The 26,568-nt window shown below is 43.2% G+C and overlaps 1 protein-coding gene across 1 annotated transcript in view; it reads left to right on the top strand.

The window, feature by feature from the left end:
- The window catches only part of LOC126194758 (protein numb), a 252,370-nt gene that overhangs the window by 211,310 nt on the left and 14,492 nt on the right, over nt 1-26,568 (top strand). Inside the window, exons 10-11 of the mRNA XM_049933040.1 lie at nt 1,700-1,862; nt 17,883-18,129. Of these exons, the coding sequence (XP_049788997.1) occupies nt 1,700-1,862; nt 17,883-18,129 (410 nt within the window). The remainder of the gene's footprint in view (nt 1-1,699; nt 1,863-17,882; nt 18,130-26,568) is intronic.

Below are 26,568 nucleotides of genomic sequence, written 5' to 3'. Positions count from 1 at the left end.
TAGCCATTGCTATGCGTCAGGCGCTCCATCCGTATTTATATGGGTACCCTTCCTTTTTCATGTGCTTCGTCTGGTTTGAATCGATTGCTTATTTTGCTTTGTTCTCATAAGTGCCGTTTTCTTTGTTATAGGTGTTTACGTCACTAAGCTGAAAATGCATTAATGTACTGTGTCATGCATTGTTTGTCGCATTCTGATAGTGCGTGTTTATGGTCTGTCGCCGCTCGCGGCATGGCTTGCTTTTGTGCGCGCTACTGCCGCTAACAATAAAAAAAAAGAGAGGAATCGTCTCATTAGCGAAACAATGGCAAGAGACTGCTATTTGTTGTTACTTACACTGCTGCTTTCTTTGATAATGACCAACAAGAACCAAATAATAGACTGCGTATGATAGAACATGTTCTGAACGAGAGTTAGGCGAAAATTTTTCTCTGTTTGAAAATTTTTGCGGCCGCTTCTTTAGTACATCAAATTCTGCACAGAAATTAGAGTCATCTTAAATTTAAAAATCTAGTCAGTTGCCGTGCTTCATTTCTGACTGTATCCCTATTAGGCATAAGAATAATACGAATATAAACATGACCCGATGCGTATATTCTTCCGCGTTTGCTGTTGTCTCACTCTAGTTTCGTAGTTTATTAGGCAGACAGGATTTAAATGAGATAGCAGCAAATACGAAAGAATACATGGCAAAATGTTTATATTCGTATTATCCTTATGGTGAAGAGAATACTGCATGTGATTCACATTTCATCAGGTTCCTATTAGCAACCATCTCTTCTCACAGGTAGGAAAAAATTCAGAACGTAGAGTTGGCCATATTGACAAACATCCCAAACAGTCTTGCCAGTCGGATTTTCGTAGTACATTGAAATTCTGCTACATTCGAAGATGAATTTGTATTTACTTCATTGGATAAAGTATGAAAATGCAGTGTTCGAAACTCGGGGTGGAGAAAAAAAGCTCGTCTTCCACCTTTTTTTTTTTTAATTTATTTACTGACGCAGAGGTTTTGGCGCCAGTATTTATCTTTGTGCCTACAAACCATGCCTGTGTGGAGGTACATATATTCGACGGCAGAATTTAGTTGCAGCACCTACCAACATTTTTCAGAACTTCCGCTTGCGTTGCACTCGATTCTAAGCCGCAGGCGGTTTTTTGGATTACAAAAACAGGAAAAAAAGTGCGGCTTAGATTCGAGTAAATACGGTACTAAATTTGTCCACATTCGTTTCTTTTAATGTTTGTCAGGGCACTGATCTGGACTCTCCTCTTGCATTATTTGTAAAGGCTCTTTGTACACCTAAAAAAATACAAAAAAGTAAATCTTCTGTTTCCTTTGTTGGCTTGTTTGCTAAGCATTTTTGTTATTGTACAACTTTTCTACGATGACGGTTACTGCATCGTTCTGTAGCCCACCTCTCCTTACTATTGTGTGGGAAGTCCCACACAACACATTATGTTACTGTTAAGATTCAGGTATATTCTTCGTAAAGGAGGGGGTGGAGGGGGGGGGGAGAGAATTTTGATTTTTTGAATAAAAATAATGTAAATGTGCGTTTTTAAAATGATACAGCACTATCTTAGTGGTAAATTAATATTTTTGTGCTAAATGTTAGGTGGTATTGCACTGGAAATGATCAGTGAAATAATGAGTCATACAACAGAATACTAACCTCAACTGTTATCACTTTTATAGCAATCTACGACGACTACGACCAGCTCTACCACAGCAGCCCGCCCACTGCCAGCGCCTGCCCCTGTGGCGTCCACAGCAGCAGCATTCGCCACAAATGCTGTTGCAGCTGTCCATTCTTCTAACAGCATATTCTCTGCGACCTTCAACAGTGTCGGTGTAAGCGGTTAGTAATCAGCAAGAAGTAACTTAAAAGAAGTTTTTCCTATGGATTCTTGTGATTTGTATGGGCAGTGTCCAGGTCTTGAGATCTTGTTAAGCAACAAGAGAAATAGGCTGGAGGTGCTCTGTACCTACATGTGCATTTGGACTATGAAAGCCATTGCATATTGTGTTGTACAGCATACTCCACACCAGTTGAAACAGATGTCTTTTATTATGTAGAAATTCTCAATGCTGATGACCTTCTGGTATGATAGCTTCCTTATGTAATGGCAGGACAATGACATATTCATCACTCTAGAATTCTTCACATTATTGCTCCATGACCTGCATTGGAGAGCCTTCCAGACATGAGTAGCAGTGATTCAATCAACTGTGTGACATTCTGTGCATGAAGCAGCAGGCACCTGTCCTCAGTTGTCTAGAGACTCCTCTCCTGCTGTCCAAAAACCTCTGGACATTTAAGTACACACACACACACACACACACACACACACACACACACAAGGAATCGTAATTAGGTGGCGAGCAGACTGCTCACCAGGTAGCAGATGTTTTGAGTCGTCAACAGCCGCACGAAAAAGAGAAATAAAACTTCCTAGCTTTTGGAATAAATCATTTACAGTAAGAATAAAATAATCTGTACAATTCAGGTGTAGAGGGTCTTAGTCTAGTGAGCGTTGCCTTATTCGTCTGTCTACATTTCAGGTCTGTGTGTCTCCTAATACTTCTTACAATGTGTCAATGCTTGCACCAACACTCCATTTTCTATGCTTCTGGTCTCCAATTGTCTTCACATTCGTAATTGTTAGGTGTTCACAAAGACAACAGACTGTGATTATGCTAAAAAGTGACACCCTCAGCTTTGGACTGAGATGCAGTTGTATAAGCACTTTTGTAATATCTGTGATTTTATTAACTTTTTAAAATTTGTATCATTTTTTTCTTAGAAAGCACTGTCACATAATTTGGGTAAGTATAAGGCTACAATAACACAATATCAGTTAATTGCACTAGAAAGTAATTGCAGTTTCCCCTCTGCAATATTTCAAGGCTGTGTGTGTTTTATTTGGACTGTTATATCTTGCCACAATTCATCTGGAATAAAAGTAATTCTTGTCCAGAAGCCTGCAATTTTTACATATTTTTCAATATAGTGAAACATTTCTTTTACAGTTTTGGCAATAATGCATTTATCTTCACTACATTGATAGCTCATGATCCTAAATGTGAAATAAATTATAAAAAGATACTTCCTTTTAGAAAAGTGTTTGAGGTCTGTCACATGTATTAATAGCCAGTCTCTTATTGTTGTAGATACACATTATCAAGTATAGATTTCAAGTACACTGTATAAAGATTCTCAGACTTTTCCTATTGCAGTTAATGTTAAATTATAAGATAATTATTTTGATGCTCAATAGAGATATACATCATGTTGCATTGCTGATAAATAGTTTGCAGTGAGCATTCTCGATCAATAGAATCTTAAAATTTATGTGCCTCACAGAAACATAAGAGAGCTTTACACTCACAAATGATTGTTGATACACTTCTTCTAGCTAAATTCAAATTGCAGCTCTCCCCCCTGCGGGTCCGGGGATTAGAATAGGCCCGAGGTATTCCTGCCTGTCGTAAGAGGCGACTAAAAGGAGTCCCTCCCCCTCACGGGGGTAGTTAGCGCCTGCGTCCGGAGACGGACGGTTCCACGACCTCTATTTGTGGTCATTTTGCTTTTTCACTTCTCGTTTCTTCCTTCCTTTGGTTGGTTCCTTTCTTTGCTCTTCTCCACCTCACTGTCTTCCTTACTCTTTCCCTTGTCTTCTTCTCCTTGCCTTTTCATTGCCTTCTTCTCCTTGCCTTCTCATTGCCTTCTTCTCCTTGCCTTCTCATTGCCTTCTTCTCCTTGCCTTCTCTGGTCTCCGCCTCGGCGTTTGAGACAGTCTGTCCTCTCTCTCTCTCTCTCTCTCTCTCTCTCTCTCTCTCTCTCTCCTTTTTCCTCTTCTTCCTTCCTCCCTGTGTGCACCTGAAGGCCGACCCACGCGTTCGCACGCGTAGCCGGTGACGGGGTAACGCGTAATTCCCCGCCCTGGGTAGACACGTAAGGCACGCTCGTACCCCCTGGTAAAGGCCAGGCCCGGGGAGGGGTGATTGCCTGAGCTGATACCTTCTGACCATGCCGATTGGTCCCTCTGTCTGGTTCTCGGGAGGTGTGACCTGAGGTGTAAACATTCACCTAAGGCGGGAGTGCCCTCTGAGAGGGTCCCCACAAGGGAGGAGCGCACCATCGGAGACGCTGGCAATCATGGGGGATTCCTCCGCAATGGATTCCACTCCATCTCTCTCGACTTCTGCCCAAAAACGGAAACATGACCAGCTACCAGTGACAAAAGTACTACCGCCTGCCCCACAGTTCCTCGTCGTTTCTCGATCTGAGGACGGAAAGGATTTTTCCTCTGTCAACCCTTTCGTTATCCAGAAGGGCGTCGATGCCATAGCCGGATCTGTCAAATCTTGTACCAGGTTGCGTAATGGTACCTTATTACTCGAAACTGAGAGCGCATTTCAGGTACAAAAACTGCTTCGGGCCACACTCCTGTACACATTCCCTGTCCGGGTGGAGGCTCACCGAACTTTGAATTCGTCTCGTGGTGTGGTCTATACTAGATCCCTCGACGGCTTGACTGACGAGGAGATTCAATCTTTCCTCGCTGAGCAGGGTGTGACGGCTGTCCATAGGGTCATGAAAAAGGTCAACAATGACCTTGTACCGACCCGGACACTTTTCTTGACCTTCGATAGTGTTCAGCTGCCATCGCGCATCAAAGCGGGCTACGAGGTTATTTCTGTTCGCCCCTATGTCCCGACACCTACGCGCTGCTACCAGTGTCAGCGTTTCAATCACACTCGCCAGTCTTGTTCCAATGCGACTAAATGTGTCACTTGTGGCAGGGATGCCCATGAGGGTGACTGTCCACCTCCGTCTCCTCGTTGTGTGAACTGTCAGGGTGACCATGCCGCATCCTCCCGCGACTGACCTGTCTATAAGGAAGAACGCTGTATCCAAGAAATTCGGGTCAAAGAGAAAGTGTCCACCTCGGCTGCTCGCAAGCTATTGGCTAGTAGGAAGCCCACGCTGCTCCCAGTGGGGAAATACAGTACTGTCCTCGCCTCTCCTCGGACTACCAGGGAGGTGGCAACCCAGACATGCGATCTGACCTTCAGCACCACGGTCGTCCGTTCGGCCAGTGCTAAGATCGCGCGGTCGACGTCTCCTCTTCCTCCCATCACCCCACAGACACCAGCCCCTTCGTCAGCTTCTGCTAAGACGAAGACCCAGAAGTCAGATGCACGGGCCTTCAAGAAGGAACCGTCCCGTGCAAACTTCCTACGTACCTCGACCTCCCAGCCTTCGACCTTCCAAGAAGGCTAATAGGAAGCACAGTTCTCCTTCTCCGCCACGGCGCATTTCTTCTCCTGCGCCACCCAGCGGTTGCCGCCCCAGGCCGTCATCTGTTTCGCCTGGCCGCACCGCTGGTAGCCGAACATCTGGTCGTTCACCGGCGGAGGAAGCTCCCCCTCCCGGCCATCTTTCCAAGATGGCCGATGAACCTATAGACCCAATGGACGCTGACTGTCCGCGTACTGATAGCGGCGGCAGTGCTCGCTCGAAGCCAGGCCCTCAGCGGCCTTCGAGGTGACCCCTTCTTTCATCTTCCCTTCCCCCCCCCCCCCCCCCCCCCCCCCCCCCCCCCCCTCTTACGATGGCACTTATTCACTGGAATATTCGCAGCATTCGCTCCAACCGAGAGAACTTGAAGTTGCTGCTCCGCTTGCACCGTCCGCTCGTCGTAGCCCTCCAGGAAACGAAGCTACGCCCATGCGATCAAATTACCTTGGCACACTACACCTCTGTGCGTTTTGACCTACCCCCTGTGGTAGGTATCCCAGCTCATGGAGGGGTTATGTTGCTGGTCCGGGATGATATTTACTACGATCCCATCACGTTGCACATCGGCCTGCAGGCAGTTGCCATCCGCATTACTCTCCCCACTTTTACATTTTCCATTTGTACCGTTTACACTCCATCGTCGTCTGCCGTTACCAGGGCAGACATGATGCAACTTATTGCTCAGCTACCTGCACCATTTTTGTTAACTGGAGACTTCAATGCCCACCATCCCCTTTGGGGCTCTCCAGCATCCTGCCCGAGGGGCTCCCTGTTAGTAGACCTTTTCAACCAGCTCAATCTTGTCTGCCTCAATACTGGCGCCCCTACTTTTCTTTCAGACACATCTCACACCTATTCCCATTTAGATCTCTCTATATGTACTCCCCAACTTGCACGCCGGTTTGAGTGGTATGCACTTTCTGATACGTATTCGAGCGACCACTTCCCGTGTGTTATCCATCTCCTGCAGCATACCCCCTCTCCGTGCTCATCTAGTTGGACCATCTCCAAAGCAGACTGGGGGCTCTTCTCTTCCAGGGCGACCTTTCAGGATCAAACATTCCCAAGCTGCGATAGTCAGGTCGCACACCTCACGGAAGTCATTCTCACTGCTGCTGAATATTCCATCCCTCACCCTACTTCTTCTCCACGTCGCGTACCGGTCCCCTGGTGGACCGCAGCATGTAGAGACGCTTTACGTGCTCGTCGACGTGCTTTACGCACCTTTAAACGCCACCCTACAGTGGCGAATTGTATCAATTATAAACGATTACGTGCACAGTGTCGTCGAATTATTAAAGAAAGCAAGAAAGCCAGCTGGGCTGCTTTCACAAGCACCTTCAACAGTTTTACTCCTTCTTCTGTTGTCTGGGGTAGCCTGCGCCGGCTATCTGGCACTAAGGTCCACTCACCAGTTTCTGGCTTGACGGTCGCGAATGACGTCCTTGTGGCCCCTGAGGCTGTCTCCAATGCCTTCGGCCGCTTTTTCGCAGAGGTTTCGAGCTCCGCTCATTACCACCCTGCTTTCCTCCCCCACAAACAGGCAGAGGAGGCTAGGCCACCTAACTTCCGCTCCTCGAATCGTGAAAGTTATAATGCCCCATTCACCATGCGGGAACTCGAAAACGCACTTGGCCGATCACGGTCCTCCGCTCCAGGGCCTGATTCTGTTCATATTCAGATGCTGAAGAACCTTTCTCCTGCGGGTAAAGGTTTTCTTCTTCGTACTTACAATCGCATCTGGATTGAGGGACATGTTCCCGCATGCTGGCGCGAGTCTATTGTTGTCCCGATTCCTAAGCCGGGGAAGGACAAGCACTTGCCTTCCAGTTATCGACCCATCTCGCTTACCAGCTGTGTCTGTAAAGTGATGGAGCGAATGGTTAACTCTCGATTGGTTTGGCTGCTTGAGTCTCGACGCCTCCTTACCAATGTACAATGTGGATTTCGTAGGCGCCGGTCTGCTGTTGACCATCTGGTTACCTTGTCGACATTCATTATGAATAACTTCTTGCGGAAGCACCCGACCGCGGCTGTGTTCTTTGATTTGGAGAAGGCTTACGACACCTGTTGGAGGGCGGGCATTCTCCGCACCATGCATACATGGGGCCTTCGCGGTCGCCTCCCTCTTTTTATTCGTTCCTTTTTAATGGATCGACAGTTCAGGGTACGTGTGGGTTCTGTCCTGTCAGACAGCTTTCGCCAGGAGAATGGGGTGCCACAGGGCTCAGTTTTGAGCGTCGCTCTCTTCGCCATAGCGATCAATCCAATAATGGATTGCCTCCCAGCTGATGTATCAGGCTCCCTTTTCGTGGACGATTTTACCATCTATTGCAGCGCGCAGCGTACGTGTTTCCTGGAGCGCTGTCTTCAGCGTTCTCTTGACCGTCTTTACTCCTGGAGTGTCGCCAATGGCTTCCATTTTTCTGCCGAGAAGACGGTCTGTATTAACTTCTGGCGCTACAAAGAGTTTCTCCCACCGTCCTTAAGACTCGGTCCCGTTGCTCTCCCATTCGTGGAGACAACAAAATTTTTAGGTCTTACATTTGACAGGAAACTTAGTTGGTCTCCACATGTGTCTTACTTGGCTGCCCGTTGTACCCGTTCTCTCAATGTCCTCCGTGTTCTCAGTGGTATGTCGTGGGGAGCGGATCGAACCATCCTACTTTGCCTATATCGGTCGATCGTCCGCTCCAAGCTGGATTATGGGAGCTTCGTATACTCCTCTGCACGGCCATCCATCTTACGCCGCCTCAACTCCATACAACATCGGGGTTTACGACTTGCGATCGGAGCGTTTTATACTAGTCCCTAGTCCCGTCGAGAGTCTTCATGCTGACGCTGGTGAGTTGCCACTCACCTACCGGCGCGATATACTGCTTTGTCGGTATGCCTGTCGGCTACTGGCAATGCCCGACCTCCCGTCTTATCGTTCCTTTTTTGATGACTCTCTCGACAGTCAATACGGGTTGTATGTCTCCGCCCTGCTACCCCCTGGAGTTCGCTTTCGTCGCCTCCTTCAACACCTTAATTTTTCACTCCCTGCCACCTTTCGAGTGGGCGAGAGCCACACGCCACCTTGGCTCCAGGCTCAGGTTCGCGTCCACCTTGACCTCTGCTCGCTCCCGAAGGAGGTAACCCCCGGTTCAGTCTACCACTCCTGTTTTGTCGAACTTTGTTCGAAGTTCATTGATATGACCTTCATTTATACAGATGGCTCTAAGACCAATGACGGGGTCGGGTGTTCTTTTATTGTCGGGGCACAAAGTTTCCAATATCGGCTCCATGGCCATTGTTCGGTCTTCACAGCTGAGCTCTTTGCCCTCTACCAGGCTGTCCTTTACATCTGCCGCCACCGACATTCTGCATACGTCATCTGCTCCGATTCCCTGAGCGCTATCCAGAGCCTCGGTGATCCGTACCCGGTTCACCCTTTCGTGCACCGGATCCAACGCTCTCTTCAGCAGCTGGTGGACGTCGGTTCTCCGGTTAGCTTTATGTGGGTTCCTGGCCATGTCGGTATCCCTGGGAACGAAGCTGCAGATGCCGCGGACAAGGCTGCGGTCCTCCAGCCTCGGACAGCTTCTTGTTGTGTCCCTTCGTCAGATTGTAGCAGGGTAATTTGTCGGCGCATTGTATCGCTGTGGCATGCCGATTGGGCTGCACTTCCAGACAACAAGCTTCGGGCCTTGAAAGCTCTTCCCGTGGCTTGGACGTCCTCCTCACGCCCTTCTCGACGGGAGGAGGTAGTTTTGGCCCGGTTGCGAATTGGCCACTGCCGGTTCAGCCATCGCTATCTGCTGACGGCTGTGCCGGCGCCGTTCTGCCCATGTGGGCAGTTGCTGACGGTCCGCCACATTTTAACGTCGTGTCCGGATTTTAGCACCCTGCGTCTCGATCTTGGCCTGCCATGTACTGTAGAAGCCATTTTAGCGGATGACCCACGAGCAGCTGCTCGCGTTCTTCATTTTATCAATTTGACAACCCTCTCAAAGGACACTTGATTATGCTGTTTTCTTTTTTAATCCTATGCCTGTCAGTATGTCTTTCATCGTGTTTTCCATTTCGTTGCTGTTTTAAGCTTGTGACTCGCGGTGCATTCCTAAAGTAGTCTGGGCGCTAATGACCGTTGACGTTGTGCGCAAAAAAAAAAAAAAAAAAAAAAAAATTTTTTGCAGCTCTGCATAAATAATCTCTTACAGCATACAGCCATCAATTACTCCGCAATTGTGCACGGCCTATTGAGTGACAGCCCAAGACATATCCACGTCTATTGCATTCTTCAGGGTTAAACTACATTTCATGGTGCTCGTATGAACAAAATTTGGCACAGGCAGATCATGTGGATGTTGTGACAACAAAGTTAAACATTCTTGTTTACATTAGAATGGTATTAAAAAGACTTGATACAATGTGTATTAAATATCAGTTGTCAAATAGAATTATCTCTGAGAAAACAAATCTACTGATAACATTCTTTTTTCAGAGAGAGGGAAAAAATTATTATTGTGGAAGGAGCAAAGAATAGGCAAACATGTAAATTTCTGTTCAGAAGCCTTGATTTATTGACAGTTCGTTGTGTGTGTGTGTGTGTGTGTGTGTGTGTGTGTGTGTGTGTGTGTCAGGAACCTCAAAATTTTTGGAAATATTCTTTGAAAAGGTGTATCACACAGGATGCATGTAAGCTGTTACACTACTGCTTCATACTATTTGGAACTGCTCTGTATTTTATGACATCAAAGACCTACACTAAAATTGTAGAATGAAGTATAAAATACTATTTAAAAAATCAAATGTTGTTGGAAAGTAGAATAATTCTTGTACAATGGGTATAAATAAGTAAAATTGTTGTTATTGATATATATGGTAAATTTTCTTTGTCCTGACACATAAACACAAACTAGTGTAGTGTATAGTAATATAACGAAACACCATGAATGACTCATTAAATGCCTCAGTCTCATAACTATACGATATACCGTATGATAGTAAGAAACAAAATCAAACCAAACGGTTGATATTTGTTATTATACAGACACTATATCATGGCAGTTTTAGATGGGGATTGCTTTGAAGTGTAGTTGTGTAAGATACCGGTAGAGTTAGAGCCTTAACTACCATTACCAGCTGCAGCAAAAATTGCACTGTAGCCTTTGCCAAATGCTTTGTGTACTCCAGTTTGGTTTGTTTTATGGATTGCTTGTTTTTCTTATTTTGAAATGAGTAAGAGACTAATCCTGGTGCATAAAGGAATTCAAATGTAACTCTCGTGACAACAGAAGGAATCCGTGATCCCTATGGCCATTACATCAGTTCTGCTTTCATGGAAGCACAAAACACGAATGTAGGATGGCAGCCCTGCAAGGAGGAGGTGGGGCTTGTTTTTCCTTACTGCTTCTTTCCATTTGGGCAGTGTTAAGTTCTCATAGTTTTATGGTTCTGGCTGGCTGTCACAATATACTGTCTGCATAATACACTGTAGGAAATCCTGAAGTGTCAGTGTAAGATCGAAAGAAATGCATCCCACAGCTGAGAGTATTAAAATCCTAATGGTAAACTGCCGCAGTATTCTCAACAAAATGCCAGAGTTTGAAGTGTTACTGAAAAGCAGTGAATCTCACATAATACTAGATACAGAAAACTGATCGAAACCTGAAATTGGTAGCAATGAGATTTGGAGGGAAATGTAAGTGCGTATTGAAAGGATAGGCAAATGGGAAATGAAGGCAGTGTATTTGTTGCAGAAGAAACTCAAATTCACCAAGGTAGGAATTGAAGCTGTATGTGAGATTGTTTTGACAAGAATCGGTATCAGGGGTGGGCATAAAATGATAATTGGATCCTTGTATGGCCCACTAGACTCGTCCCTGGATGTAACCAAAAAGTCAGATAAAACCTCAGTTCACTTGTACAGGACTTCCCCAGTCATACTGTAATCATCGATGGAGATTTTAATCATCCAAAAGTTAATTGCGAAAATTACAGTTTTGGTAGTGGTAGACATGACAATACATCCTATGAATCTTTACTAAATGCCTTCTCTGAAAACTACCTAGCACAGATAGTTAGGAAAGCCACTCATGATGGAAATATTTTGGATTTAATCACAACAAATTGACCTGACCTCTTTGAAGATGTCCACATTCAAACTTGTAGCTGTAACCATGATGCGGTTGTGGCACTAACGATTTTTTTTTTTTTTTTTTTTTTGTCATCAGTCTACTGACTGGTTTGATGCAGCCCGCCACAAATTCCTTTCCTGTGCTAACCTCTTCATCTCAGAGTAGCACTTGCAACTTATGTAGTGGACTGACAAGGCAGCCAGTCCACAGTGACGGGTAGCCGAAAGGGCACACGTACACACACGCCGACTGGCGCGAAGTCTGGAACAGGATTCGTAATGAATGTGATAAAGAAAAGAACGTAGCTACTAGAACACTTAACTTTTATATCGTCCTTTGGTATACAGCATTCTTGATGATACAAGTGAGACTATCTTGAGATACATGCAATGGTACAAATGGCGCCTTGCTAGGTCGTAGCCCTTAACTTAGCTGAAGGCTATTCTAACTGTCTCTCGGCAAATGAGAGAAAGGCTTCGTCAGTGTAGTCGCTAGCAACGTCGTCGTACAACTGGGGCGAGTGCTAGTACGTCTCTCGAGACCTGCCTTGTGGTGGCGCTCGATCTGCGATCCTGACAGTGGCAACACGCGGGTCCGACATGTACTAATGGACCGCGGCCGATTTAAGCTACCACCTAGCAAGTGTGGTGTCTGGCGGTGACACCACAACTTACGTCCTCAATTATTTGCTTGACGTATTCCAATCTCTGTCTTCCTCTACAGTTTTTGCCCTCTACAGCTCCCTCTAGTACCATGGAAGTCATTCCCTCATGTCTTAGCAGATGTCCTATCATCCTGTCCCTTCTCCTTATCAGTGTTTTCCACATATTCCTTTCCTCTTCGATTCTGCGTAGAACCTCCTCATTCCTTACCTTATCAGTCCACCCAATTTTCAACATTCGTCTATAGCACCACATCTCAAGTGCTTCGATTCTCTTCTGTTCCGGTTTTCCCACAGTCCATGTTTCACTACCATACAATGCTGTACTCCAGACGTACATCCTCAGAAATTTCTTCCTCAAAGTAAGACCGGTATTTGATATTAGTAGACTTCTATTGGCCAGAAATGCCTTTTTTGCCATAGCGAGTCTGCTCTTGATGTCCTCCTTGCTCCGTCCGTCATTGGTTATTTTACTGCCTAGGTAGCAGAATTCCTTAACTTCATTGACTTCGTGACCATCAATCCTGATGTTAAGTTTCTCGCTGTTCTCATTTCTACTACTTCTCATTACCTTCGTCTTTCTCCTGTTTACTCTCAAACCATACTGTGTACTCATTAGACTGTTCATTCCGTTCAGCAGATCATTTAATTCTTCTTCACTTTCACTCAGGATAGCAATGTCATCAGCGAATCGTATCATTGATATCCTTTCACCTTGTATTTTAATTCCACTCCTGAACCGTTCTTTTATTTCCCATCATTGCTTCCTCGATGTACAGATTGAAGAGTAGGGGCGAAAGGCTACAGCCTTGTCGTACACCCTTCTTAATACGAGCACTTCGTTCTTGATCGTCCACTCTTATTATTCCCTCTTGGTTGTTGTACATATTGTGTATGACCCGTCTCTCCCTATAGCTTACCCCTACTTTTTTCAGAATCTCGAACAGCTTGCACCATTTTATATTGTCGAACGCTTTTTCCAGGTCGACAAATGCTGTGAAAGTGTCTTGATTTTTCTTTAGCCTTGCTTCCATTATTAGCCGTAACGTCAGAATTGCCTCTCTCGTCCCTTTACTGTTCCTAAAGCCAAACTGATCATCACCTAGCGCATTCTCAATTTTCTTTTCCATTCTTCTGTATATTATTCTTGTAAGCAGCTTCTATGCATGAGCTGTTAAGCTGATTGTGCGATAATTCTCGCACTTGTCAGCTCTTGCCGTCTTCGGAATTGTGTGGATGATGCTTTTCCGAAAGTCAGATGGTATATCACCAGACTCATATATTCTACACACCAACGTGAATAGTCGTTTTGTTGCCACTTCCCCCAATGATTTTAGAAATTCTGATGGAATGTTATCTATCCCTTCTGTCTTATTTGACCGTAAGTCCTCCAAAGCTCTTTTAAATTCCGATTCTAATACTGGGTACCCTATCTCTTCTAAATCGACTCCTGTTTCTTCTTCTATCACATCAGACAAATCTTCACCCTCATAGAGGCTTTCAATGTATTCTTTCCACCTATCTGCTCTCTCCTCTGCATTTAACAGTGGAATTCCCGTTGCACTCTTAATGTTACCACCGTTGCTTTTAATGTCACCAAAGGTTGTTTTGACTTTCCTGTATGCTGGGTCTGTCCTTCCGACAATCATATCTTTTTCGATGTCTTTACATTTTTCCTGCAGCCATTTCGTCTTAGCTTCCCTGCACTTCCTATTTATTTCATTCCTCAGCGACCTGTATTTCTGTATTCCTGATTTTCCCGGAACATGTTTGTACTTCCTCCTTTCATCAATCAACTGAAGTATTTCTTCTGTTACCCATGGTTTCTTCGCAGCTACCTTCTTTGTACCTATGTTTTCCATCCCAACTTCTGTGATGGCCCTTTTTAGAGGTGTCCAGTCCTCTTCAACTGTACTGCCTACTGCGCTATTCCTTATTGCTGAATCTATAGCGTTAGAGAACTTCAGACATATCTCGTCATTCCGTAGTACTTCCGTATCCCACTTCTTTGCGTATTGATTCTTCCTGACTAATGTCTTGAACTTCAGCGTACTCTTCATCACTACTATATTGTGATCTGAGTCTATGTCTGCTCCTGGGTACGCCTTACAATCCAGTATCTGATTTCGGAATCTCTGTCTGACCATGATGTAATCTAATTGAAATCTTCCCGTATCTCCCGGCCTTTTCCAAGTGTACCTCCTCCTCTTGTGATTCTTGAACAGGATATTCGCTATTACTAGCTGAAACTTGTTACAGAACTCAATTAGTCTTTCTCCTCTTTCATTCCTTGTCCCAAGCCCATATTCTCCTGTAACCTTTTCTTCTACTCCTTCCCCTACAACTGCATTCCAGTCGCCCATGACTATTAGATTTTCGTCCCCCTTTACATACTGCATTACCCTTTCAATATCCTCTTACACTTTCTCTGTCTGTTCATCTTCAGCTTGCGATGTCGGCATGTATACCGGAACTATCGTTGTCGGTGTTGGTCTGCTGTCGATTCTGATTAGAACAACCCGGTCACTGAACTGTTCACAGTAACACACCCTCTGCCCTACCTTCCTATTCATAACGAATTCTACACCTGTTATACCATTTTCTGCTGCTGTTGATATTACCCGATACTCATCTGACCAGAAATCCTTGTCTTCCTTCCACTTCACTTCACTGACCCCTACTATATCTAGATTGAGCCTTTGCAATTCCCTTTTCAGATTTTCTAGTTTCCCTACCGCATTCCAGCTTCTGACATTCCACGCCCCGACTCGTAGAGCATTATCCTTTCGTTGATTATTCAATCTTTTTCTCATGGTAACCTCCCCCTTGGCAGTCCCCTTCTGGAGATCCGAATGGGGGACTATTCCGGAATCTTTTGCCAATGGAGAGATCATCATGACACTTCTTCAATTACAGGCCACATGTCCTGTGGATACACATTACGTGTCTTTAATGCAGTGGTTTCCATTGCCTTCTGCATCCTCATGTCGTTGATCATTGCTGATTCTTCCGCCTTTAGGGGCAATTTCCCACCCCTAGGACAAGAGAGTGCCCCGAACCTCTATCCGCTCCTCCGCCCTCTTTGACAAGGCCGTTGGCAGAATGAGGCTGACTTCTTATGCCGGAAGTCTTCGGCCACCAATGCTGATTATTTATCAAAATTTAGGCAGTGGCGGGGATCGAACCTGGGACCGAAGACGTTTTTGATTATGAATCAAAGGCGCTACCCCTAGACCACGGGTATGATTATCAGAGTACAAAGTACAACAGAAAGATATTTATGGCCAGTAAACTAGATAAAAATATCTCAATGAGGGACTTGAAGCTTTCTCACAGGGCAGGAATGTGTAGGGGAACTCTGGCTCAAGTTTACAAGAATAGTTGACCATGCACTGGGTAGATATGTACGTACCCAGTAGAACAGTTCATAATGGAAGGGAACCTCCATGACAGACAGGCACTGTAAAGAAACACAGATTACTGCATAATAAGTGTAAAACAAAGTGTATGGCTATAGATAGAGAGATGAAATGCATTTGGCTGCCGAGAGCTTTCAGCTGAATATTGTCAAATGACTTTTCACAGAACCCAAAGAAATTATGGTCATTTGAAAAGGCTGTTGGTGGCACCAAAGTTAGTGTCCAGTTCTTAGTGAATGAGACAGGAACTGAAATTTAGAGTAGCAAAGCAAAAACTGAAATGCTTAACTCTGTTTTCTAATGTTTCTTTACAAAGGACAACCCAGGAGAATTGTTCCAACTTAATCCTCATACCACTGAAAAGGTGAATGAGTAAAGTATTAGTGTCTGTGGTGTTGAGAAATAGCCAAAACCATTAAAATTGAACAAGCTCCAGATTCTATACTGAATTTTCAGCAGAATTAGCCCATATTCTAACTACAATCTTACCATAGATATCTCGAACAAAAAACTGTGCCCAGTTCTTGCCTCACAAAACTACTGTCCAATATCCTTGACATTGATTTGTTGTTGAATCATAGAACGTATTCTGAAGCATAATGAGGTATCTCGAACAGAATGACCTCCTCAGTGCCCACCAGCATATATTTCAAAAACATGGATCATGTGAAACCCAACTCGCACTTTTCTTGCACGACATACTGAAAGCTTGGGATCAAGGCAATCAGGTAGACAGTATATTTCTTGATTTCTGAACAGCTTTTGACTCAGTACCACACCTACACTTATTGTCAAAAGTACAATCATATGGAGTATCAAGTGAAATTTGGAAATTTGTGACTGGATTGATGACTTGCTGTTTCTGTTGTAAATTAATGACCTAGCAGATGATATTGATAGTAAAATCAGGCTTTTTGCAGATGACGCAGTTATCTAATAATGAAGTACTATTTGAAAGAAACTGTGTAGATATTTAGATAGATCTTGATAAGATTTAAAAGTGGTGCAGAGATTGGTAACTTGCTCTAAATGTTCAGAAATATAAAATTTTGCACTTCTCAAAACCACAAAAGCATAGTATCCTATGACTACAATATCAATAAGTCTCAGAATCGTCCAATTCATACAAATACCTGGCTGTAGCACGATGTAGGCATACGAAATTAAATGATCACATAGGTTCAGTTGTGGGTAAAGCATATGGTAGATTTCGGTTTATTGGTAGGATACTGGGGAAGTGTTTCTGAAGAAGAGAAATTTGTTAACATCGAGTGTAGATTTAAGTGTCAGGAAGTTGTTTATGAGAGTATTTGTATGGAGTGTAGCCATGTATGGAAGTGAAACATGGACGACAAATAGTTCGGACAAGAAGAGAATAGAAGCTTTCGAAATGTGGTGCTACAGAAGAATGCTGAAGATTAGATGGGTAGCTCACATAACTAATGAGGAGTTATTGAATAGAATTGGGGAGAAGAGGTGTTTGTGGCACAACTTGACTATAATAAGGGATCGGTTGGTAGGACATGTTCTGAAGCATCAAGGGATCACCAATTTAGTATTGGAGGGCAGCACAGAGGGTAAAATTCATAGAGGGAGACCAAGAGATGAATACACTAAGCAGATTCAGAAGGATGTAGGCTGCAGTACATACTGGGAGGTGAAGCAGCTTGCACAGGATAGAGTAGCATGGAGAGCTGCATCAAACCAGTCTCAGGACTGAAGACAAAAACAACAACTGCGGAAGTGCCAATCAATCTACAAAAGAGATTGCTTACAAATTACTCGGGCAACTGGTTCTAGAATATTGCTCAGGTGTGTGCGACTTGTACCAGATAGGACTGACGGGGGATATTGAACGTATATAAATAAGGGCAGCACGAATGGTCACAGGTTATTTTTTAATCCATGGGAGAGTGTCACAGAGATCTGAATGAACTGAACTGACAGTCGTAAACTATCCCGGAAAAGCCTACTAACAGAGTTTCAACAACTGGCTCTAAAGGGTTGCTCAAGTGATATAATCTCCTACATATTGCTCACATAGGGATTGTGAGAGAATAAGGTTAGAATAATTACTGTAGGCACAGGGGCATTCAAACAATTGTTCATACCGTGCTCTTGTTCTTCCTGCGCTCCATACATGAGTGGAACAGCAAGAAACCCTATTAACCGGTACTATGCAACCTACCCTCTGCCATGCACCTCACTGTAACTTACAAAGTGTAGATGCAGATGTAGATGTAGTGTATTGCATAACACCATTCATATTCTGTTGTGGATGATGATAAGGAAGAATAATTATTTGTTAAACTGTTGCACTATAGGCAGTATTGGGCAGTAATAGTTTTTGATGTACTGAACATTTACTTAGGTGGGGTGACAATGCAAGCCAACAGCAGCACGGCAATGAGCACGGTGTCATCTGTTGCACCGGCCGTCTTGCCAGCCGTAGCGGCCGTGGCGCTGCCGGCAGCAGCTGCACTCCCTCCCGCAACAGCAGCCACTCACACTGCACCAGTTTCTGTTTCTGCGGCATCTCCGGTGCCGGTCCCAGCTGTGACTGCCTCGCCGGCTGCAGCACCTGCTGTTCCCCCTCGCACGGGCACTCCATCACCGGCGTAAGTAGCAATAAGGGACTATTGGTCGAGCTCTGTAAATAAACCGAACAATTAATTCACTTATGTTTTTGAAATACACTGTTTTTGAATAGCAAATCCTTCCTAAAGCTACACTTGATTGTAAGTTTGTTTGGCAGTTGTTGCTTGTCAGAGAATAGCAGTTTCAGACTGTAGCTGCATATTTCTCAGAATGAAGAAGAAGGAAGTATTCACTTGTGGTGTCTAATGATGTGTTGTGGAAACAAGTGTGAAAGCTTCCATGGCCAGTGCCAACTTGAGTAAAATATCTCTGGGCATTAGGCTATGTTGTACTGAAACTTACTTTGTTTTGGTCATCACTTTTCTGATGGGTTTGATGTGGCCTGACATGACATCCTTTCTTTTACCAAATTGACTTTTCGACTGTCTCGTGCATCAGTCATCTTCAGTGACCAGAATAGTGCAGTTGCAAAGTTTATGTATTTGAGAGCACAGTACACATAAACAGATTTATAATCTCATCATGAAGCTCACTGCTGCACAAGAGTGTCAGTTCCGGTACATAGTTCCCAGATGAATGTGCCATTGTGGTATGTTGTATGTGTCAACTGTTAGCTGTGGCAGCCCAATCAGGGAAGGGGCTAAAGAACGTTATTTGGGTGTGTTTGGAGTTTATGGATCTTGGTACAAAAGATCAGTCGTAAACAGTCGAGAAAACCAGTAAATTAAGAGACAGAATAACTGGCCGATAGTTACCTTCTGGAGGTGAAATAATTAGTACTGCTAACAGACACACAAAAATGAAAGAGACACAGCATGTTATTTTCAGAACTAATAGTTCCTTCATTGGGGAGGACAGTGTGACCGGTTGGACGACACTGAAAGGAGAGGGTAGGTCACTGGGGTGCTAGGTTGAGAGGCACCCAGCAGCGTCTACTCTTTCCCTCACTGCTGGGGCTTAAGTGACCTGCCCTCCCATTTTAACCTTTTCCAACCTGTCCCACTCTCCTCATCAACAAAGGAACTATTAGTTCTGAAAGCAAAGTAGCAAATTACTGTGTCTCTCTCACTTTTTTTGTTATTGTTGGCAGTACTACACACTTGACCTCCTGATGGTAAATAGCAGCCAGAACTTGTCTACTAGTAATAACCATGTGACTAAATAGTATCTACTGAAGTGTTTGGCATCATAGGCACAAATGATGTAGTCATAATAGACAGCACTACACAACATCCCGTACGTTACACATTTCTGTTGAAATTTTTTAAGATAGGCAGTTTACTGACTTCCCTGCACTGTTTAACATTGGGGAATTCCTTGTGAAGAGAAATTAAGATCTCATACCAGGGTGGTTTGATAAGTCTGATAAATAAGCACGAAGAAAATGTTCGTTTTGTAAATAACTCACCATACTTCTTGACATAGTCTCCTTTGAGTGGTGTACTCTTGGTTGAGTGATTGTGCAGCTTTTTTGTCCCATGGGAAGATAAGTTCTGTCAGACTGCGCAAAATACTTGGTGACTGAAACTTACACTTCGTCACTTGATGAAAATTTCTTCCCATCAAGCTAGAGTTTGGGCTAAGTCTGGTGAATAGGGTGGATGAGCAACCAATTCAGAGCCCAAATCATGCACTTCTGTCAAAGTTATCACTGATATATAGAATAGTGCATTATTCTGGTGAAAGAGCACATTTTTGTGTGCCATCATGGTCTTTTTTCAGCCAACATAAGTTTTAAACAATCAAACAATAAACGTAATGGCATACCTGCCAAGTTTTCTGGTTTTCCCGAAAGATTTCCAGATTTTGGGGTAGTTGTCCGGTTTTCTGAGTGAACATCATTTTTTTTTTCCACATTTTCAGCTCCTGGGCTTGTTTCCACCCTCTGCATTTATATTGCATTTAAGTTTTGACCAATAATAGCGAGTGTTTGAAATTCGACTGAAAGTGAACTGATAATATTATCGATAATCCCTTCTCACAGAATATCGCTGCGCTTTTGTCGTTAACTCTGCGTGTTTGAAACACTGCCAGCGAAAGTCATTGAATGTTCTATCAGTAACCACATCTCACAGATGATCGCTGGTTACTCTTTGGGCTTGAACTGCATGTTGGCGGGAAAGCTTTATTCATGCTTGGTTTTATTCGGTGTTTGCTATGGTTCTGGTATTTGTGCAATTGTATCATGAATTCTTGTGTGATTTAGTGTTTTCTTGATGAGTTCAACTAAGAAACATCGTCATCCGTCTTTCAGGGATGCATATTCTGCTGAATTTGGGTGTATTATGCAATCGTGGAAAAGTAAAACATTTGCATTCTGTTCCGTGTGTTCGTGTGATATAAACATTTCTCATGGGGGAAGAACTGAATTAATAAATCATATTAAATCCATTAAACACATCTCTAATACCAAAATGAAGGATAGCGGTAGGAAAATTGTTTCATTTCTTACCAATTCTTGAGCTGACATTGATGTAATAGGAGCAGAGCTGACCTTGATGTAATAAGAGCAGAATGTTTGTTCACTTCATTTTTAATTGAACATAATATTCTGTTATCTGCTGCTGATCATGCTGGTGCCCTTTTTAAGAAAATTTTCTCTGGTCCAGAAATGTGGTTGATGTTGTACAAAGAGTTCACATATTTTCATAGAAATGGCTAAAGATTCAAGAAATAAACTCACTAGTTGCATGCAATGTGAACTATTAACTTTAGCTACAGGTGGGAGCAATGACAGTGATGCTAAGAAATTTTGAGGAAAAGCAGGAAAAGATAGTTACTTCGGTGCTGTCTATCCTGGCCTTGGTGTGCGATTCAACGGGACATAATATTGGGAATTTATTACTTTCACAGTTGGAGTATTACAGAATGACAATTGAAAATTGTGTAGCATTCTGTTCAGACAATGCTGCAGTCATGATTGGAAAGAGAAATGGGGTTGCTGCTGTTTTAAGGGAAGCACAGCTATATGTCTTTGTGCTCAGTTGCTCATGTCATTTGCTTAACTTGGCTGCTGAGAAAGGTGCAAGCAGTTTGCCTGTTAAGACTGATGAACTTTTAGTCAACGTCTTCTATTATTTAGAAAAAAGCTGTGAGGGGAAGGGACTCCTTAAGAAGTTTCAAGAGCTTCGTGACAAGAAAACTAGAAGACATTAAAATGTGTCTGCACAAGATGGCTATCTTTAGGAAAGTGTCTGCAGAGACTGGAGCAGCGGGATCCATTAGTTAGGATCTTTAAAGATGAGGTGTGTGTTAGTGCTCAGTGTGCATCAAGTAGCTTAACATTATTTACAATCCCAAAAGCTGAGCTTGGTGGTTCTAAAGACCATGGAGTGAGGAAGGCTATCGAGTCATTAAAATTGGTGTTGCCTCCAAGAGATTTGCAGCTGCCACAAAATTTGATACTTCTGTTCTGGAGAACATCATCATTCAAACCATTGAAGAAAAACTGTTTGTTTCTCTCTTCAGGCTTAAACAAGGCATACTGTGATTTCCTGTGTACTGTCATTCCTGTATTTGAGAAACTCAGTTCTGCACTTCAGAGTGCTTCTCCTCAAATTCATAAACTGTTAGAACTAATGATGAACCTATTACAGCAGCTTCTTTCCAGGTTTGTTAAACCTAAAGTTATGAAGAGTTCCTTGTTACAGAAAGTTCAGTACTATCTTGTTGAGTATCAGAGAGACAATGATGATCTAGTTATTTGCATTCAGACAATGAATTTGGTGAAGAAACGTAATGATAAAGACAAATCAACATTCTTTTCATCTGTCAGGGCTTACTTCTGCTCTGCATGTGATTATATTATAAACAAATTTCCCATCAGCGATGAAGTACTGAAGCATGCAAAGGTTGCAGAAGTTTCCAAAATTGAGGATGCCAAGTTTTCTACAGTAGAACATCATTGGTGCCGAGGAAGGGAAGTGAGTCAGCTGAGGACACAGTGAATGTGCTTCAGAGCCAGTTTGTCACTCTGCAGGTTGATGACTCTGCTACTGTTGAGAGCGAGAGCTTGACAGATGATACCACATGGGCTCGCTTGATGAGCATTCGTGGAGCTGATGGTGTTCCTAAATATGATAGGTTATCCGGGCTAGTGCTTTCTGTTTTGACTCTACTGCACTGCAGTGCTGAGAGTGAGCGTGTGTTCAGCTTGGTGAAGAAGAATCGCAATCACTTCAGGTCCTCCATGTTGATTGAAACTCTGGGATCCATTTCTGTTTTGAAAACAAGAAGCACTAGTCCATGTTACATGAATACAAGGGTGCTTTGAAAAGTTCTCAGAATGAATAGAAAAAAGGTACTTACATCACTGAAACTTTTTTCATTGATTTGGTAGTCTCCTTGTAGATTAATGCACTTGGTCCAACGATTTTCCAGTGCCTTGGTCCCATCTTGAAAATTAGTTTCCTCTAGGCATACACATAGTTGTCAACTCCAGCTATCAATTCTTCACTTGAAGCGAATCTTTGTCAACCTAGAAAAATTTTCAGTTTTGGGAAGAGATGGAAGTCTGATGGTGCCATATCAGGTGAATAAGATGGGTGTGGCATCAATCCATACTTCAGTTCGTGCAATTTTGCCATGGCGACAGCTTGTGTGTGCGGGCATGCATTGTCTTGATGGAAGATGACTTTCTTCCTTGCTAACCTGGCCTGTTTTTGCGTATCTTTTGTTGCAATTTGTGCAGGAGGTTAGCATAGTATTCTCCAGTAATTGTTTGCCCAGTGGGGAGATAGTCTACAAACAGAATCCCCTTCGCGTCCCAGAACACTGATGCCATGACCTTTCCCACCGAAGGAATTGTCTTGGCTGTCTTTGGTGGCAGAGAATCAGCATGTTTCCACTGCTTCTACTGTTGTTTTGTCTCTAGGGTATAGTGGTGCACCCAAGTTTTATCTGTGGTCACAAACCAGCGCAAAAAATCTTGTTCATTTCTTCTAAAATGGGCCAAACATTGTTCTGGTATGTCCAGTCTCGTGCATTTTTGATCCACTGTCAGGAGCCACGGCATGCATCTTGCAGATAATTTTTTCAATTCTTCAGTTAATCAGTGATTACCCTTTCAGATGACATCTGGCAAGTGTGACCAGTTTCACGTACTTTCAATCAGCAATCCTCCATGACCATTTTGTGCATTTTTGCAATGATTTCTGGAGTAGTGACACATCTTGGCTGACCACTGCGTGGATCGTCGTCTAAGCTCTTCCGACAAAATTTAAATTCATTTGGCCATTTGGCCACTTGGCAACAGTTGAATATGAAGGAGCAGAGTCCCCCAGTGTATTCTGGAAGTCGGCACGAATGTCCTTTGCTTTCGTACCTTTCTTTGTGAAGTACGTAATCACTGCTCGAATCTCTATTTTTTTCCATCTTCACAAATCACTACATGGAAACAACAACAGAGCCATGTCACTGCCATAGCTCTCTTCCAAAAGCACTGGAACTTGTTTACAGGCAACAGTTCAATGAATATCACGTGAACAACTCGTTGCTCTAGCGCTGACCTCTCATGGTGATCCCGAGAACTTTTCTAACCACCCTCGTAGTTTTCCTTCAGAATTTCTGAAGAAAATGAAGAAAGCTACCCACCTTCATCTCTCCTCTGCAACCTGTGATGGAATATAGCCAGTGCTCTGTGAACTTGAGAAAAATATGTAAATAAGTGTAAATAAATGTTCAGTTTAGTAGTTTTGACAGTGTCATTCATATAGTGCCTTGCAAGACACGTGCAGAAGATCTCATTTTTGTATCGTGTGTGAACTGTTGCCAGTGTTAAGTGACAACAAATGAACACTCGTCAGTGTGTAACTTGCGTAAGTACCTAACTTCAGAGTTTGAAAATAATGATCTTAAGATGTAGCCTACAAGTTATGTGTTAACATTATTTGTAATCTCTTTCTATATAGTCTTATCTCGCTATGTTTGAACAACTTGTGAAGCATGCACACGATAAATTTTTGCGATTTGGGATCTTCTGAATTTCTGTTTTTGAAAGTTGGCAGGTACGTAAGAGTGCCCAGTTACGCTTCTGCCTTTTTCCAGTTACGCTTCTGCCTTTTTCCAGTTACGCTTCTGCCTTTTTCCAGTTAATCTGTGAGGATTATTCCTTGGGGATCCAAAAGAATTTACCAGCCTTTGTCCATTGTTTTGACTACCATTTTGACTCTTGCATCTAATGATGGTTCCAGGTTTCATCAGCATTCAGAAATTGTCACAAAAACACTGTCAGACATTGTGTTGTGTCAGATGTACTTTTTGTCGACTGTGAGCAGTCATGGCACCCACCTTGCACGCAGCTTCTTCATAGCCAGTTCTCCATGGAGAATATTATGCACTTGCTCAGTTGAGATGGCTATCTCCTGAATTTTTATTTGGCAGTCTTGCATTACTATATTATGGATTTTGTCAGTGGTGTCCTTTGTGGTGCCTCATTTGGAAGGTGGAAGCCCACTTCGTCTTTGGTGCATGACCCAACGTGCTTAACTCCATTAATCCAGAAGTATATGGTCTCCAATGATGGTGCAGAATCCAGGTGAACTTTATCCAATTCTGTTTTGATTTGCGGCAGTCCAACCCTTCAAATGAAAATGTTTAATAATTGCACAAAACTCTGTTTTCTCTATTTTCAGTCGCAGTCGACACCCTGACCAATCGAAAGTTCAGATGGCTGTCAACAATGAGCTGCGTGCTGTAGGTCTACATTGTTAAAGTTCTTTATATGATCCTTGGAATAATCAAGCCCAATAGAAATGTTCCATGCTTCCATGGAAATTTACCAGACTTATCAAACCACTCTCATATATATATTTAATGACAATAAAATGCCTGTAGTAAAATAGTCAGTTCATTGATATGTGAGTACGCAAGTGTCAGCTGAAGTTGAAATTTTACCAACTGTTCACTTCAGGTAATAGGTGATAACTTGCTACTCAATATTATGACATGGCTGTTGTAATCTGATGTAGAGATTACTTTGTTAACTTGACTTACTTTGTTTACTTGACGTAAAACACTAATCGTCTTGAGTTTTTAGAGAGTTCTGTCCATTGACAGAATTGTTTTACACACTGAGCCTTTGGTAAGACTCCTTGTCCTAGTTTTATGTTATGATACACTTGAAAAACTGTGGAATAATTTGTATTTTATTTAGTTTTTATTACCATGAAATGGAATTGTTTTTATTTTACTGAATTGATAGAGCTTTTACCCAGATTTTAACACATACTAAGCATTAATGATTTCTTCAGCTATTTGAGTGACAAGACATGGTATATATTTGAAAATTACTTGAAAGCAGCTTTAGTTGTGCTCTATTCATTAAACTACATAATTTGTGTTATTGTATTGAAAGGAAATTTCAGTTGATAAAACTATGAAATAGTGATATTGAATCACTGGCTAGTACGTACTTTTATGAGGCAAGACATGCAAGTAGGTTACAGTACGCTTGTTCGCCCACTGCTTGAATACTGCTCAGCAGTGTGGGATCCGTACCAGATAGGGTTGATAGAAGAGATAGAGAAGATCCAACGGAGAACAGCGCGCTTCGTTACAGGATCATTTAGTAATCGTGAAAGCGTTACGGAGAAGATAGATAAACTCCAGTGGAAGACTCTGCAGGAGAGACGCTCAGTAGCTCGGTACGGACTTTTGTTAAAGTTTCGAGAACATACCTTCACCGAAGAGTCAAGCAGTATATTGCTCCCTCCTACATACAGGGTGTTTCAAAAATGACCGGTATATTTGAAACGGCTATAAAAACTAAACGAGCAGCGATAGAAATACACCGTTTGTTGCAATATGCTTGGGACAACAGTACATTTTCAGGCAGACAAACTTTCGAAATTACAGTAGTTACAATTTTCAACAACAGATGGCGCTGTGGTCTGGGAAACTCTATAGTACGATATTTTCCACATATCCACCATGCGTAGCAATAATATGGCGTAGTCTCTGAATGAAATTACCCGAAACCTTTGACAACGTGTCTGGCGGAATGGCTTCACATGCAGATGAGATGTACTGCTTCAGCTGTTCAATTGTTTCTGGATTCTGGCGGTACACCTGGTCTTTCAAGTGTCCCCACAGAAAGAAGTCACAGGGGTTCATGTCTGGCGAATAGGGAGGCCAATCCACGCCGCCTCCTGTATGTTTCGGATAGCCCAAAGCAATCACACGATCATCGAAATATTCATTCAGGAAATTAAAGACGTCGGTCGTGCAATGTGGCCAGGCACCGTCTTGCATAAACCACGAGGTGTTCGCAGTGTCGTCTAAGGCAGTTTGTACCGCCACAAATTCACGAAGAATGTCCAGATAGCGTGATGCAGTAATCGTTTCGGATCTGAAAAATGGGCCAATGATTCCTTTGGAAGAAATGGCGGCCCAGACCAGTATGTTCTGAGGATGCAGGGACGATGGGACTGCACCATGGGGCTTTTCGGTTCCCCATATGC

The sequence above is a fragment of the Schistocerca nitens genome, chromosome 7 (genome assembly GCF_023898315.1).
Source record: "Schistocerca nitens isolate TAMUIC-IGC-003100 chromosome 7, iqSchNite1.1, whole genome shotgun sequence".
NCBI classification, from domain to species: Eukaryota; Metazoa; Arthropoda; class Insecta; order Orthoptera; family Acrididae; genus Schistocerca; species Schistocerca nitens.
The sequence above is the reverse complement of the archived record's forward strand: the minus strand, read 5'-3'. Positions and strand labels throughout refer to the sequence as shown.